Genomic DNA, 18,097 nt, shown 5'->3' with positions numbered 1-18,097 from the left:
CGCATACGGAAGGAGCGGCTAGTGCTTTCCTCCGAGTGTGTTACTCCGCCCCTAACGGTGCGTGAGCGAGCAGTTCGAAAAGATGCGGTCGGCTCGCGCCACGTGGTTCGGAGGAAACACGGGATAGCTTTCGTCCTCCCGACTGAGTGGTTGTAGTAGCCTTGATGTGTGTGGGAGCCTCCTAGTGACGGGGAGTAATTGGCCACGACTAGATTGGGGAGAAAATCGGGGAAAAAGAATTGGACAGGACTAAATAAAAAAAAAAAAAAAAAACTTCATACAGCCTATATTCACCAGACAGGTATTTAAAGTATATGGAGTTTATTTGCAGTATTAATAACAGTATTAATCAGGATCAGAGTGTGTTATGTGTGTAGATCAGTGATGTCCCACACAAAGTCAAGCGGCAGGTCTTTCATTCGTTCATGATAAACACGGTCAAAGTGTTCATTCTGTGCCACGGTCAGAGAGTTCTTCCAGTCTCCCACTGTACCTGCACACACACACACACACAAAATACACATTAATACAGACTGTGTGTAACTGCCACATTTTGATTTAAAGTTTTTATGTATTTTTGTTTTATGTGCTTTGTTTGGCTTGTAAAGTTTATTTTATTACATGTAATTTTGTACAACACCATCGGAGGGCGCTGTTATGAGGTAGATGTTATAATGATTAGAAGAAGGAGAAGAAAACACAACGCATGCTGTAAGCTAATAATGAAGAGTCAAAGGAAGCTAAAACTCTAATTCCTTTTTGTTTTGCACTCAGCCAACAAGGTATGTCATGTTTCTGTTTGCATTTTGTTGTGAATGCAATTTTATATCAAGATTTGTCTCTTATTTTACACAAAGTTTAATTGTTGTTTGTCTTTAATTGATTTTAGTTTTCACGGTGTCTATTCATTAAAGTCATCTGTTAAAAGAAAACCACTTGTGCCTGGACGTGCATTAAGGGAATTATAGTGAAAACTTGGCTACATCTGCGCGAGTGGCCAGTGCATGACGAGGTGGCAGAAGCGAAGAGCCAGCAGACTTGTCGTGCATGAACAAGCAGCGCGAACATCAGGCGGAGCTGCAACAAAGAGACATTTGAGACGTGAGGAGCGCAGTTTGAAGAGCAACGTTCAAGATAAGGCCAAAAGAAGCTTGGACACTCAGCAAGTTTAGAGCAGTCTTAAGTTAAAGGGCAAGTTTGAAGGTTGACCAAGCGAACTGTGAATGACAGTAAGATCCTCTTGTTTATTTGCTTGTAATGTTGACAGTCATCTTAGGAGTATATGTAACATTCTCGTTCATTTAAGTTAAAGGGCCATATTGTAAATTGAAGTTTGTGGCAAAAGTTATTTTGAGTTGGTTTTAAGGCTGCAAAGTATTATAATTTTATTGAAGTTAATTTAAGTTAAATTTCATTTACAATACAATTATAAGTTACATTAATACAACAAATAATTTATGATTTTGTTGATGTCAAAAAGAATATTAAGCATTGTTGACGAATTTATACAGCTTACTGACATTTAAAATGACTAAACCAAATCAGCCCCTTTTCCAACCTGAGCCTAGCACAGACTCTCAGACTGATACTGAAGAAGAGGAACTTCCTTGTCCTGAAGTATCACAAGAACCTGTATCCCAATTAAGGAGAAGCACAAGGGTCAAAACTCTCACAGTAAAGGGAAAAGAAATGCAGAAGGAAAAGATTAAAGGTCTTCGGCAAAGATTTAACTACATCTTTGAGAAACGGAGAATATGTGCCAAATCCTCTAAGCAACCATTGTCACAGTCGGAGCCATTAAGTGAGGACCTACTCAACGACATTGTTGGTGATGTTGCAGGCCTCTCTGTAGATACCCAGCGAGCATATAATGAGCTACGTCAAGTAACAACCCCCGATTCAGAAACACGTCGCAAAGTAGATATATGTGTGCAGATCTCCAAGTTCATCAATTCTAAAGCAGAAGGTTACATGCAGGGAAAGATTGCAGAAGAGGAACAAGATTGGCCAGATGTAGGCTCCCTCTTTGAGTCGACTGTCTGTAAATCACACACCTCTGACCGTTCCAGTAACTCCTCTGTAAAACATCAAGAAGCTGCGGCAGAGGCAGCTGCAAGCCAAGCTGTTCTAAAGGTGTTAGAAGAACAAGAAATCGAGCAGATTAAAATTTAAAGACTCCAAGCTGAAGTAAGAAAAAAGGCAGTAGAGCAAGAATCCTTAGTCAAAAAACTTCGCTTAGAAAGAGAAACGGAGGAACTTAAGCTGAGAACGCAAAGAGAAGAGGATGAAGCCAGGATTAAAGCTAAACAAGAGGAAGAATATGCAGCATTGCAAAGATCACTTGATGAAAAGAGTGATCATCTTTTCTGTATTTTTCTACCCATCCTGAGACATCTGGAGATTGTGCCAGCTTCAGTAGACAAAGGCCAACCCTGCGAGGTTTCTAAGGCATCTTGAGAAGGACCTGCTCCAGCTAGATTCTGCTTTATGATGGCTGGAGCTACACATCCTGCTCCTGTGCTTCCAGTGATCCGACCCCATCTGCCCTCTGCACCTACTGCTAAACTGAATCTACACAACTTCTGATATATTGAACTTTCACCTACACAACACATTTGATGTTATTTCTATCTGTTATCACCCAGATGAGAATGGGTTCCCTGTTGAGTCTGGTTCCTCTCAAGGTTTCTTCCTATTGCCATCTCAGGGAGTTTTTCCTTGCCACTGTCGCCGTCACCCTTGGCTTGCTCATCAGAGACATTTCATTCATCATTCATTCATTTCATTATTATCTAGACACATTTTTCTCACACATACACACTTCCAAATATTTTCTTTTCTTTTCTTTTCTAAAAAAAAAAAAAAAAAATCTTTAAATTTTTTTTTGTGAAGCTGCTTTGGGACAATGACCATTGTTAAAAGCGCTATATAAATAAAATTGAATTGAATTGAAAGGAAAAGAAGGTTGCAGCACTTAGAAAAGGTAAAAGATCTACGTGCAGCTCAAGCAAGAATGCAAGTGTATGACCAAATGAGTGTAACAGAGGAGCACAAAGTGGGCATAACAAGGATAATTACGGAAAGCAAAGCCCTCGGACAAGTGCAAGTAAGTGTTCCCCCACAGCAAGAGCACTTTTTCCCACAAGCTGTAACCACCCCTCTGAATGATAGTACAGCAGAGCTTGTCAAGTTGCTAGCAGGAGCATTAAATGCAAGTAGAATACCCATTCCTGAACCATCAATCTTTAGTGGAGACCCATTGAGATACAATGATTGGAAGCTCTCGTTTCACACACTCATCGACCAAAAGAACATTCTAGAGAATGAAAAAATATTTTATCTCCGCAGATAGGTGAGTGGACAAGCTAAGAGTGCACTGGATGGATACTTCCTGCTTGGAACTGAATCTGCCTATGCTGCTGCATGGAAAGTACTCGATGAACGATACGGGAACCCGTTCTCGATTGCAAAGGCCTATAGAGATAAGCTTCAGGCTTGGCCCAAAATCTCGTCAAAGGACAGCATTGCGCTCAGAGATTTTACAGATTTCTCACGAAGTTGTGAGGCAGCCACGGTTCAAATCAAGTCATTAGAGATCTTAAATGACTGTAATGAGAACAGAAACATCCTTTCCAAGTTACCAGATTGGATCACAGCATGTTGGAACTGCAAGGTTACCGAAATTGAAGAAGAGACGAACCAGTTTCCCACATTCAGTCAATTTGTCTCGTTCCTAACAAGGGAAGCAAAGATTGCTTGTAACCCTGTTACATCACTGCAGTCACTGAAACAACGTGAAGCTGACAGTTTAGAAAAATTTAAACTTCCAAGACAAAGAAACATTGGAGTTAAAACATTGGCTACAACTTCTTAAGAGAAGACAGCCTTTACATGTTTGTTCTGCAAAAAGACCAAACATACTCTTCTGAAATGCAGAAGGTTTCTGGAAAAGGCAGTAACTCAAAGGGTAAAGTTTATTCAAGGAGAAAAGCTATGCTTTGGATGTCTTAAGCCAGGTCATTACTCGAAAAGCTGTAGCAACAGAAACGTTTGTGAAAGGTGCAAGAAAGGGCATCCTACCTGTCTACACGAAGAACGTAGCAAAGAGGAGCAAAAAACGCCACAAGATGAGACAAACTCAAGCAACGAAAGACCAAGTCAAAAGAACCAAGCTCAAACTGAACAATTAATTGCCATAGCTACGACAAACAGAGTCATACGTCAAAAAGGTAACATGCAAACAGCAGCAATAATTCCTGTTTGGCTTTATCTAAGTGGCAACCATCACGAGAAATTCTCACATACGCCTTGTTGGACACTCGAAGTGATACAACATTTGTTCTCAGTGAAGTTGCAGGAACTCTAGATGCCATTAAAGAACCGGTCAAGCTAGAGTTGTCTACTATGACATCAAAAACCACAGTCATTCAGTCTCAAAGACTTAAAGGTCTACAAGTGCGTGGCTTCTACTCAAACCAAAGGATAAGTCTACCTTCAACGTTCACACGAGAGTTTATCCCAGCTAACCAAGACCACATTCCAACAAGTGAGACGGCAAAGGCTTGGTCACATCTGAAACATCTGCAAGCAGAAATAGCTCCTTTGCAGGAATGTGAAGTAGGCCAGTTAATTGGATATAACTGCTCACAAGCGCTACTCCCCAGAGAAATCGTGTCAGGTAAAGATGACGAACCATACGCTCAGCGCACGGATCTCGGCTGGAGCATAGTTGGACAAAGCAATCCATGCCTGAACTATGGAGATGCCATCGGAGTTAGCCATCGCATCATCGTGAGGAAGGTTATCCCAGATCTCAGACCTTCTGATGATCTGCTGAGTGAAGTTTACTATGTAAACAGGACTAAAGTAAGAGATGTCACTCCCTCAGAGATCATTAAAGCACTTGAGTTAGATTTCTCAGGAAAGGCCAGTGATGACAATCATGTCTCTTAAGATGACTTGAAGTTTCTTACACAACTCAGAGAAGGCATCAAGCAGAATGAAAGCAGTCATTATGAAATGCCACTACCATTCCGTGACAAAAGACCCAAATTACCGAACAACAAAGTAAGTGCATCTCACCGCTTGATGTGCCTGGAGAGAAGACTAAGGAAGGACAAAGCGTACTACAATAACTACAGCAAGTTTATGGATGATATAATCTCTCGGGGTGATGCAGAAAAGATCCCTGAAGAACAGTTAGACAACAGTCCAGCATGGTATATCCCACACCATGGGGTCTATCATCCACACAAACCAGGGAAAATCCGAATAGTATTTGACTGTTCGGCCAAGTATCAAGACACATCCCTCAATGACCATCTGTTAACTGGTCCGGACTTAACAAACACATTGGTGGGCGTTCTTTGTCGCTTTCGTAAAGGGTCGGTCGCATTTACTTGCGACATTGAGCGAATGTTTCACCAATTTCATGTAAAAAGAAAAGACCAGGATTACCTCCGCTTTTTATGGTGGGAGCAAGGTAACCTGGAAACACCACCATCAGTCTACCGGATGAAGGTTTACTTGTTTGGAGCGGCTTCTTCTCCTGGCTGCGCCAACTTTGGCTTGAAACACCTAGCAGCACAAGGACAAGGTCGGTTCAAGGAGAATGTCATTCGCTTTATCCAGAATTTCTATGTTGATGATGGCTTAGCAAGTGTGTTGACTGACAGTGAAGCTATCCAACTGGTGAGAGATTCAAGAGAGCTATGCGCTACAGGGAAATTAAGACTCCATAAATTTGTGTCAAACAGCGAAAGAGTAATGACAACCATTCCAGAAGAAGAACGTGCAACAGTCAAAGACCTGGACATGTCTCTGAGTTTGCCACAAATTGAAAGAGCTCTGGGAGTAGAATGGTGCATTACATCAGATACGTTCAAGTTCAGAGTCCAAGTCAAAGCTAATGCGTTAACAAGAAGAGGTGTTCTTTCCACCGTTGCCTCAATCTATGATCCCCTAGGCTTCATAGCACCGTTTGTACTCTTAGGCAAGCAGATTCTCCAGCAAATGTGTCAAGATAAACTGGATTGGGATGAAGGCCTTCCAGAGCATCTGAAGCCTCGGTGGGAGTCATGGATTCAAGATCTTCCAAGATTAGCTGATGTACAAATCAAAAGATGTTTCATTCCCCCAGAGTTTGGACAAATCAGAAGCTACGAGCTTCACCATTTCGCAGACGCCAGCGTCTCAGGATATGGCGAATGTACTTACTTGCGAGTCACTAACCAACAAGATGAAGTCCACTGTTACTTACTAATGGGCAAGTCTAGATTAACACCTAATCATATTCTAACCATGAAGTCTACCATTGTCCAACCTCCGCCAGGGCAGTTCTTAAAGGAAGATCTGTTTCTTCAAAGGAGATGGCGAAGAGTACAGTACTTGGTTAACGAATTTTGGACCAGATGGAGGAAGGAGTACTTACTCAACTTACAACCAAGACAAAAATGGCAAGCCCTCAGAAGGGACTTGAAGATTAACGATATTGTCCTGCTTCAAGATGATCTTGCTCCACGTAACGAATGGAGGATTGCAAGAGTTACAGATGTCTACCCTGGGGCAGATAATAAAGTAAGAAAGGTCAGACTCTTAGTTGGTGTGAACACATTGGACAAGCACTGTAAACATACGACTAAACAGTTTCACTTGACCGACCTGTACATAAGGTTATTGTTTTACTTGAAGCAGAGTAATCTTAAGTTTGTTTGCATTTATATTTAAGTGTCAGTTTAGTTTGGAAATCTCACACAAAGGTTGTGATATTTGGTGGGAGTGTAACTGCCACATTTTGATTTAAAGTTTTTATGTATTTTTGTTTTATGTGCTTTGTTTGGCTTGTAAAGTTTATTTTATTACATGTAATTTTGTACAACACCATCGGAGGGTGCTGTTATGAGGTAGATGTTATAATGATTAGAAGAAGGAGAAGAAAACACAACGCATGCTGTAAGCTAATAATGAAGAGTCAAAGGAAGCTAAAACTCTAATTCCTTTTTGTTTTGCACACAGTCAACAAGGTATGTAATGTTTCTGTTTGCATTTTGTTGTGAATGCAATTTTATATCAAGATTTGTCTTTTATTTTACACGAAGTTTAATTGTTGTTTGTCTTTAATTGATTTTAGTTTTCACGGTGTCTATTCATTAAAGTCATCTGTTAAAAGAAAACCACTTGTGCCTGGACGTGCATTAAGGGAATTATAGTGTGTGTGTAAACTGGGGGTTAAAGTTTTCAAGTACACAACACGCTGTAGAGAGATAGAAGCCAGAAACGTTGCGAGTAATAAAGAAACCAATAGCAAAAGCTGTGATTTCAGGATGCTATGACCATATTTGGTAAGAAAGAAGGAACTGGTGGTACTACTGTATTATATTGAGATTAAGAGTTAATAAATGTTTTAACCTTATTGCCTTTGTCATGGGAAACATTTCAGTATTAATATAAGTGAGAGTGAGAGATGTACATGAAGTGCTTAAATATAAATAAATGATAGATAGCTGAGGCTCAGTCAACTTCCCATGCTAATGTCATTTATCTTTTAAAATAAGAAAGTATAAGAAAGCCTTGATCCTTAAAATGACCCTGTCTGGAGTAAAAGTTCTAGGTAGAAAAGGGTAAAGGTGACCCTCCACATAAAGGGCGCCCCCTGGTGTGTTGAAGGTATGTATTACTGACTGAACAGAGCTCCATAGTTGAGCTAATCACATCATGAATCGCAAAGCATAGCTGGTGCAGATATTTCTGCCTATATGCATGCCTTTGATGGAAATCTGCCAGATGTACAGTTCTCTGCGAACTGAAGATGAACAGACTGAACTTAGAGACTGAGACGAGACAGAGTTACACCTGCTTGGGGGTTTTGGGGATATTTCCACAGAGTGCTGGCATTGCAATCAAGACCAAACGTATCTAACACACCATACCCACACACACCTCTCAGACAGATACAGCAATGCCACTTTTTAGTTTTGAGAAACTGCAAAAAACATAAAATGAATGAAGAGTGAAAATTAAAGCTAAAAGGTGAACTGATTTTTAGACGATTGTTTTCTTAATCCTACATACCCTTACGGAAGAAGGTGCCCTTTTCAGCATCTTTAATCGTATTAGGTATGAAGATTCTGGTGTCTGTCTTCATGTTCTTGAAGCTTGTTTTCTCCACCACTCTGTCAATGACATCATCCGAAACATTCTTCCCCAGAAACCCACAAATCTGTACCACGGCACCTCTCAGGTCCTGAAACATCACACACGTTTAGAATTCATTTAGACAAAAAAACTAACAAGTGTGACACTGAGACAGGTAACAGGCTTTATCTACTTCACCAGTACAGAAGAAACCCTTTACATGCCATATTTACATTCACAGCTTATTAGGGAGCTGGGTTCGGAGCAAACAATCATCTGTGCCAAACAGCACCCTTAGACCTGAAAGGGTTAAGAGCCTTGCTGATGGCAGCTAAGGTTTCTTTGGCAGTGCTGGGCACTTAAACTCATGTCTTTCTTACCACTAATTTGTGACTTAACTATTGAGCTATTACTATGAGGTTAACAGGTTCACTAATAAAAACAGAACAGCAGTGAGCATATTGTAGATTCACAATATTGTGCGTTACTGTTGCATTACAGATTATGATGGAATGAAAATATGACTATATTAGGCAGAATGTCTGTGTATGTGCATGCATATGTGTTTGTATGGGGTGGTGGGAGGAGTGTTACTCCTGGCAGTGGTCATCTCACCCTGATCATCTCCTCATAGCTGAGAAACAGGATGTTGTATTTGTCCTTGTTGGTGTACCAGCCTCTGATGTGATCAAACCAGCAGCCACCGACAACTACACACAAAAATACACATTACTGCTCATTATTGCTTTGAGTGCAGTGAGAAAAGACTCAACAGAGGTGCTTTTAACCTGCCATGTGTTTTAAGTTGCAGCGTTTTCTGCTGTTAAACAAGGTGTGAGCATGTGATCTGCTAAAGGACAGAGCTGTAGCACTGCACACACCCTGCACATTCTGGAGATTTACACCGATAGACAAAAAGAGAAAATACATGCTAGATGAGACATACAAAATATTTTACAACAGTTAGTGTAATGTAATTATTAGTAATCAAATCATATATTTAATGCAAGGCTCTGTATTCTACATGTTCTTCATGCTCAGGAGCGATGTTTTTTTGTGATCTTTACTCATAGTTTGATAAAGGTTTGCTTGTTCTCTTTCATTACTGTGTATCTGAACAAAGTCAAAAGGGTATTTTTAGGCCAACATCTTCAAACACCTTCTGCTTTTGGGGTTCTTATTTTGGACAGTAGGAAATTGATAATTCAAATGAAACTGACTAACAGGTATGGAATTGGTATAAGTAAAGTATTGGTAAAGTAAACCCCCTACTAAGTGCTGAGTCAAGTGTTATTTTGCAATAATAATTAATGACTAGACACAATTCCTTTTCTCAGTGGCTAAGATACACATCACTCATCCACTGATTTAAATGTGAAAGTGACTGTGCTCTTTCTGAGCTTTTGCATGTAAATTTTGGTGTGTGTATACTTCAAAAGCTGTGGTCACATAAGTAATTTTAATACACTCTTGTATTGACTTGTAAAGTCTTACGAGCGGCAAAACCACGCAAAAATACTTTGCACAGAGGTGTGGATATTTTAAGTAGGTATCAGGGCCAAAGATAAAGAAAAGAAAAAGCGGACAGAAGACCAGAGACAGATAGAGACCCAGCCTCTGTCTCCCTAAGATGCCGGCGAGAGAGAAAGAGAGAGAGAGCGGCATGCTATCCCCTATGCATGCGCTCTCAGGTTAAGTATAACGTAGACACAACAAAAAACTCTCACATATGAATCCTCGGTTAGGGCCAGAGAGGATATAGGTTTTATTCTTAGTTTCCAGAGTCCCGTCCTGCATTAGTGTAAATAAACATCATTATATCTTGTGGTGCGGCGCTCCGAACCCTGCCACGTAGCAACTTTTGTTTCTGGTGGATTTTAGGTAAAATCCTTACAGTGAGAGCTCAATGCATTGTGATGAGAAAATCAGTTTTGTGTCAGGTCCAAAATAAACATTAATAATTCTCAAATGGTTTGACAAATCTTCCTCAATTCTTGAAGAATGACATCGCCAAAGAGTTTTGGATTAAAAAAATTATAATGATGATACAGGTGATCTAAAGGATCCCCTATTAATTGTAATTAATATAATAGGATGATAATTATAACTAGGACTAGTATGGTCTAGGTGCTACTTCAAAAATTCTTTGTTGGATATTTTAATAGACTAAATGCCGACCTCAGAAAATCATCTGCAACAGCCAGGTCTAAACACCAGAAGTGTTCCTCACAAAAATACTTACTCTGAACCCTGTGTGTGTGTGTGTGTGTGTGTGTGTGTGTGTGTGTGTGTGTGTGTGTTTGTGTGTGTGTGTGTGTGTCTGTGGTAAAAAGTACTGACTCCGCCCACTGAAGAATTTCTCCATCATCTCGTTGTACGTCTCTGAAGTCTCTAAAATTGTCAGGAAGTGAGTGAAGTGGAAGTAGGACACCATGATGTCTTTGGGATTCCTCATCACATAAATGATCTGGAATAAATCAAATGTAATGAATGTTGATTTTTCTTACTGTATAGCACTAACACAGCAGCAAAATACCCATAGGAGGTAAATAAGTGGATTATCATTAATGATTTGTCACATGAAGATCAAATAATCAACCCCCACCTTTCCTTTGTCCCGTAGGCCACGGGGCATCAGCCGTTCAGGGAGGTGAGAGCAGAAAAGCCGCGGGGAGCGGTGAGTGGTATAGTCCTGGCCCTTCCGGGGAAACTCCAGCCATGGCATAAGATTATAAAGCATCTGATCCACTGACTCTGGAAACTCATCCTCAAACAGCAGTGTCAAAATGTACTGAGTCCAAACCGTACCTGAAAGACAGATACAGGCCCAAAGTCACACTAAAACAAAAACATTCTACTTTTTGTATAAAACTAATCCTAGGGTAGAGACGGAGTTAGTGTAAGGTATATACACTGATCAGCCATAACATTAAAACCACCTGGCTAATATTGTGCCGCGCCCCCTTGTGCTGCTATCAGCAGCAGATCCTCTAAGTCCTGTAAGTTGTGAGATTGGACTACAATGGATCAAACTTGTGTCTCTGGAACTTCACCCAGACACTTGATCGGATTGAGATCTAAAGAATTTGGAGGTGGAGTCAACACCTCACACTCTTTGTCATGTTCTTCAGATGGTCCCTAAACAGTGTGCTTGGTCAGTGTGTGTGAGGGTGTATTATCCTGCTGAAAGAGGACAGTGCCATCAGGGAACACCATCTCACTGAAGGAGTGTAACTCAGTCTGTAGCAGTATGTCTGTTACTACTCGTCTACTCCCACAAATGTCGCCACACTGTGTGTTCACTGTTTCAGTAGTTTAAGCTACAGTAGCTCTTCTATTAGATTGGACTACACGGGCCAGCCTTCACTCCCCACATGTATTAAAATCCTCAGCAAAGTAACAAACACTACACTTTATTAAAGTACTGGTATGGATGGATGGATTTTAAAAAAAATTATGAAGTCATTACATTTTTTTTGGATTCCTTACACACTTAAATTAAGAGTAGTACACTGTTAGCAAAACCTTACACTCAAGAAGCAAAACATCAGCCCATATTTGCACAACTATAAGCACATTGTCAACCTCACACTTGTTGCAAAACTTTACACACAGTGATTTGCAAAACACTAAACACACTTAACATACATTACACACAAAAATCTATCATGAAGTCACTTCCTTGCAACAGCAAAGCACTGACTGTCAAATCACCGCACCGTCCAACCAATTGGTTCAACACAGTCATCAGGTGTGCAAAACTTGTTTGCTTAATTGTAGACACACCAATCAGGTGTTTAAGCACTATAAAAAGCAGCAGGTGAGTTCATCGGTCTTCAAGCACAATGGAAAGTGCAGAGGTGTCAAATCCAGGTGCCATGAGTAAAAGTCCTCTCCAGTATTTTGTTCCAATCACCTGGATTTGCTAATTACTGTATTCTATGCAGTATCAGCACTTCTGTTACCTTGTCCTGTGAAATTACTGTACTATTGTTTAATGTTTTTTTCTACATAGGATTAAGGGTCAGGAACAACAAGGGGGAAGGCCTCCTATGTCCACAGAACAGCAAGAGAGAGAGAGATAGTAAACATGGTTTTGGCCAACAATGCTATAACACTCAAACAGCTCCAAGCTAACATTGTCAATAACCATATCAGTTTCAACGATATCCATCAGGTCTCAATATTAACACTGGCACGCATCCTAAAAAAAAAACATATTCAAATGAAGCAAATTTATCGAGTGCCTTTCAAGCGCAATTATGAAAGGGTGAAACGACTGCGGCATGATTATGCAGAGGTGTGTATTCACTTTAGCAGTGTGATCTTGCATACTGTCTCATAATCTTTTACTGTACTGTAATATGTATACTACATCTACACTGAACTACACAGTATTGCCTGACACTGTTCTTCAGGTAGTTTTACGAATGGATGGAGAGGAGATCCAGCTTGAGTTCATTTACATGATGTCCCGGGGTACAGTGGGGGAAATATAACACTGTGCAGCCATTACAGAGAATGGGCTCCTCCACCGCCACGCCCATATGGGCCCTTACAACACAGCACCCATACTTACATTCTTAGACCAACTGCACAACATAACAGCAGCAAATCAAATCGATCATATGCAATACATTGTTGTCTGGGATGATGTGTCTTTTCACCACTCTGCTTTGGTTCAGAATTGGTTTCAGCAACATCCACATTTCACCATTCAATATCTTCCACCATACTCTCCATTCCTCAACCCTATAAAAGAGTTTTTCTTGGCATGGTGGTGGAAGGTTTATGATCTCCGTCTCCAGACTGAGGTACCCCTCATCCAAGCCATGGAGGAGGCCTGTAACCAGATGGAGGTAGCAGCAATACAAGGATGGATTTGTCATTCAAGACATTTCTTTCCAAGGTGTCTTGCTAATGACAACATTGCCTGCAATGTTGATAAAATTCTCTGGCCAGATCCAGCTAGGCGAAGAGACAATGTCTAGTGTTTTTTATTTTTTTTTGTAACAGTAAACTTACAGTACAATACGTAAAGTGACATGTTGTTACAGTACTATGAATCTCCATGTCAACATTTTGGGCATGTTGAGAAATAAATGAGTTTTTTCAGTGTGCAACATTGGTCTTGTGTAATGTTGGGTGGATTTACTTTATACTTGTACTTTGTTGATGGTAGCCTACTCTAATCATAGGGAAGTAGAAGTGCTAAAAGTGCTTTAGGTTTATCACAGCAGAGTGTAACTCGTGCAAACAGAGTATGGTAAATGTGAAATGTGTGTTTCTTATGGTTAAAAAGTGTGGTTTTTAAACATAAGTGTATAGTTTTTACAAGAGTGTTTAATTATGCAAAGGATCTCTAGTGTTCTAGGGTGTGTGGTTGTGCTAATTGTGTGTACTGTTTTGAAAACACAGGCCCTGTTTTAAAAATCGTGCTTAAGCAATCCAAAAAAACAAACTGTATTATAGTTTTTCTCGAATGCTTAAACACTATAACCAGGCTTTTAAACTAAAATTTCAAAACCGTAACGCTATTTTTCAAAAAAGCACACCCATTTCCCTGAACTATAAACACTATTCCTCTGCTTTACGACATGAGTCAGATTTGGTAAACTGTTACTACAAAACTCAGTACACAAATCCCTACATTTTCAGTGCTTACAGCATGTGGTCATTTAGAAAGCACTAGCATTCAATAATGTTAACTTAAGTCAGCATAGCTTGAGCTCAATTAGCACACATTTAACCAAGTGGAAACACTAGGAGTCAAAGTTTATCACACACCAATCAGAAACTTTGATGGATAGATAAAAGGGCCAAAGTCAGCTCATTCATGTTTGAAACAATGGATCCAAAGAGATGCAAAGGAAGAGGAGGAGGAGGAGGAGGAGAAGAAGGAATAGGACAATGGCGACAAGGAAGGGGAAGAGCAAGGGCAAGAAGACAAGCGGTCTCGGATGAAAGTGGTCTCGAGCCACTTTAGTTGACCATGTCCTTGTCCATGGTATGACTATGAGAGAGGCTGGGCAATGAGTACAGCCAAATTTGTGTCGCTTCATTGTGTCCTTCATCATTAGAACTTTAAGGGAAGAAAACAGGTACAGTAGGTGTACTTGCAAGACTTGTAAGACTGCTCTGTACAGTAACTTTTGAGTTACTGAACTCACGTTTCTTGAGTTATAGGTATGTTTCTATTTTTTTTTCCTGTAAAAAGGATGTGACAGTTACAGTAATGAGTGCTTTTATTTCTGTAGGACACAGAGACCACCTGGTCTAGGCAGGTTAAGGCTTTTGTCAGGTTAAGGCTTTTGTTTTGTCAGAGGAGCAAGAGAGGCAGCTGAGAGCAGCTGGCATATATGTTTCAGCTGGAGTACAAGGAACCAGCACAGCCAGAGCAGCCTTACTACGTTGTTGTTTGGGATAACGTCAGCTTCCATCACGTTACTCTGGTTCATGACTGGTTTACCAAAGTTATCTAACATCTTGCATGCCTGCATACTCTCCCTTTCTAAACTCAATAGAGGAGTTATTTTTGGCATAGCGGTGGAAAGTGTATGACAGAGAACCTTATGTCCATGTTCACCTCCTCCAGGTCAGGGAAGAAGCCTGCCTAGACATATCAGTAGATGCATGTCAGAGGTGGATCAGCATGAAAGAGGATTTTCCCCCCATGGCCTGGCTAGGGCCACTAGCCAGTGGATGAGATTCTCTGGCCTGACCCAGACCAAAGACAGGATGCTGAGGTGGAATAATGTTTTTGATGTGTGTGTGTGTTGTACTGTATAGTACATGAATAAAAATGTGCCACTGTACAGTAAGTACATTGGTTGCGTCTCTTGTGTTCATCATGCAAAAAGGTTTTTGAGGGAAAGAACCAGAAGCAACATAACTTGCCAGTTTTTGAAATATTGTTTTTATTTATTGCAACAATGTATAAGACTGTGTTGTAGTGTGTGTGTGTGTGTGTGTGTTTTAAGCCTTGTGTGTGATGTCTGTGGGCAAAGTTTGGTTTTTCAGCAAGAGTGAATGGAGTGTAGAGCTTCATTTAGATCTTAAAATACGATGTTTGGGACATTTTGTGAGACTTTATGTATGACGTTATGGATTTGTCTTTACTGTTTAAAGAATACAAGGCATAGTTTAAGAAATGTGTTAAAGCAATCAAGAAAAACTGTAAGTCTCTGTTGATTTTATAAACACGTTTGTCAATTGTGTGTGTGTGTGTGTGTGAGAGAGAGAGAGAGAGAGAGAGAGAGAGATAAAGGTGTCCCTCACCTGATTTAGGAAAGGTAACGACAAACACATCATCATCTCTGATCCGGAACGTCTCCAGATTGTCCATGTACTGTGGCGTGACACTGTACACACTGGCCTTGGGAAAGACGTATCCTCTGTACGACAGGAGTTTGTCTCCGAGCTTCTGGAAGTCCTGCTGAGCCATGCTGTGATCAGAGAGAGATCCAGTCTCTATTCTTGTCTCTCTCTCTCTCACACACACACACACACACACACACATTTCTTGTACACGATGAGCTGTGGGAGCCAGTAGGTGTGGCAAACGGGTGGGAGCCACTGTTAGGAAATTTTCATTTTACAAAACAAACTATGCAAATGTGTTTGCATCGACTGTGGGTGTGTGTTTTCTCTGTTGGTGTTATAAATATGGTGGACTTTTTTGTATAACATGTAAATTGTAAACCAATTATCCTTTTTGTTTAAACCCCTAAGGGGTCGGGAGTACCGCTGGAAGAGCCACATGGATTTTTTTTTCTGGTAATCTTGAAAAGAACTTAAAATGCTCCGTCATTTTTGATCATATACATAGGTGTAGAACATCATTGGAACTGTAAAGGATCTAATTTTATTTAAGTACACTCACAATATCCACAAAACATTCTGCTTTTGTAAAATAAAGAAAATAAACTGGGTGAACTTTTAGCCTCTGCTGATATCTTTCTGAAGTGCGTCACTAAATTTTACTGAAACTTTATTGCACACACCGACATGAGAAATATAACCATACTGTAGTGAGCCTAAAGGGTCTGCTTTTAAATTAAAAACAAATATTAACAAATATCATCAGTTAATGTAATCTGGATGAATCCAAGGAGGAAGATTCTCTCTTGTCTGAGGCCTTATTTTTTTTTTTTTTACTTTTGCTTGTTGTTATCAATAATCACGCATATCATTTTCTCCAAAATACAAATTTGTACATACAGTACATACAGTACATACATTACATATATTACATACAGTACATACATTACATACAGTACATACAGTACATACATTACATACAGTACATACATTACATACATTACATATATTACATACAGTACATACATTACATACAGTACATGCAGTACATACATTACATACATTACATACAGTACATACATTACATACATTACATACATTACATACATTACATACAGTACATACATTACATACAGTACATGCAGTACATACATTACATACATTACATACATTACATACATTACATACAGTACATACAGTACATACATTACATACAGTACATACATTACATACATTACATACAGTACATACATTACATACAGTACATACAGTACATACATTACATACATTACATGCAGTACATACAGTACATACAGTACATACAGTACATACAGTACATGCAGCTCGCATATTACTACAGTAGAGCAAAAGTTGGTGCTGAATAGTGTAAACAGTGTAAGTTTATAAGTAACATGTCAGAACTTCTCTAGAACCCCAAAACACCTGCAGACCCCTAAAGGATAGCATTTAATCTTAACATGTTTAACTTCTGAGGGGCAAAATATTTAAATGTTATTACATTATTATCTTTGTTTTTCAACAATTCTGTTCAATGTTTTGTAGCATATCTTACACTTAATTATCTTACACTTTTTTGTGAAAGATTATGAAAAATGTTTAGCTGACATGCTCACTGTACATTTGTGTGTTCCTTTTGTTAATTGTTTATTTAATATGATGGTTTTATAGAAATGTAAGTGGCTTTGTTTGTGTAGAAGCTCACATTCTGTTTCCTGCTCAGTGTCTAAAAGCCGAGCATGTAAAATCCACACGTGTTTAGATTAACCATGGAATCAAAGAGAGCACACACACACACACACACACACACACACACACACATTAGCATGTTAATGATACCTTTACACGAGATTTCCTCGAGACTCGCTCACTCCACTCATACATGATGCCCACGGCAGATAGACACACTGAAGACACTAGGTGGCGCCGGAGTCCTGATGACGTCAGGTTTTATTCAGAACATTCGGACCCGAGGCCCCTGTGCCCCTACACAAAAAAAGAGGTAAAGAGAACAGATGGAGGACTTTAGACTATACAGACATTGGACACTAGATGGGGACATTTTGCCTTTGTCTCTTAGTCTTTACTCGATGACCCTTGTGATTGTCCTCCCTATTTGTTTTTTTTTTCTCTCTGTTTGCTCTTTTTATTGGAAGTAGAACATTTCTGCTTCTTCCCCAGCTAAGGGCTTGTATATATACTAAGCATCTCAGAATCACTCTTAGGAATCAGGCTCAAAGTTTATTTAGGAATTAAAATATTCCTACCTCAGAGTAGGACTTAAAAGTTTTTTCCCTGAGGAGTGTAACTGCTCTGAGTAAAGCGTGTGACGCCACTATGATAGAGCTGTGACGGACTGTCATAATCTGATCAACATGACTAGGAGAAGAAAATGAAACTATAGAGAGGATGAGAGCATTTCACTTATGGTGGAGGGAGTGAAATGTAAAGGAATATTATAATAATAATAATTATAATTCTTATTTCTAAAAAAAAAAGTGTGTGAAGGCAGTTTGTGAAAGCATAAAAAAAAACAGGAACAGGAAGCCTGAATTAGTGATGGGAAGTTCGAATCATGTTAGTGACTCGGTTCTTTGAGTCTCGTACATCAAACTGAACGAATCTT

General features: G+C 39.7%; 1 protein-coding gene across 1 annotated transcript; it reads right to left on the bottom strand.

Moving 5' to 3' along the window:
- Positions 1-125: 125 nt before the first annotated feature.
- On the bottom strand, positions 126-15,618 carry LOC128519297 (amine sulfotransferase-like). Its single transcript, XM_053492978.1, has 6 exons — positions 15,412-15,618; positions 10,739-10,941; positions 10,474-10,600; positions 8,749-8,843; positions 8,071-8,260; positions 126-493 (listed from the first exon to the last, which is right to left on the bottom strand). Exons 1-6 carry the CDS (start codon positions 15,575-15,577, stop codon positions 366-368), a joined length of 909 nt encoding a protein of 302 aa, XP_053348953.1. The 5' UTR covers positions 15,578-15,618; the 3' UTR covers positions 126-365.
- Positions 15,619-18,097: the final 2,479 nt, after the last annotated feature.

Source organism: Clarias gariepinus, chromosome 3, assembly GCF_024256425.1.
Source record: "Clarias gariepinus isolate MV-2021 ecotype Netherlands chromosome 3, CGAR_prim_01v2, whole genome shotgun sequence".
Lineage (NCBI taxonomy): Eukaryota > Metazoa > Chordata > Actinopteri > Siluriformes > Clariidae > Clarias > Clarias gariepinus.
Note: the sequence above shows the minus strand (reverse complement) of the source record. Positions and strands in the feature narration are given on the sequence as shown.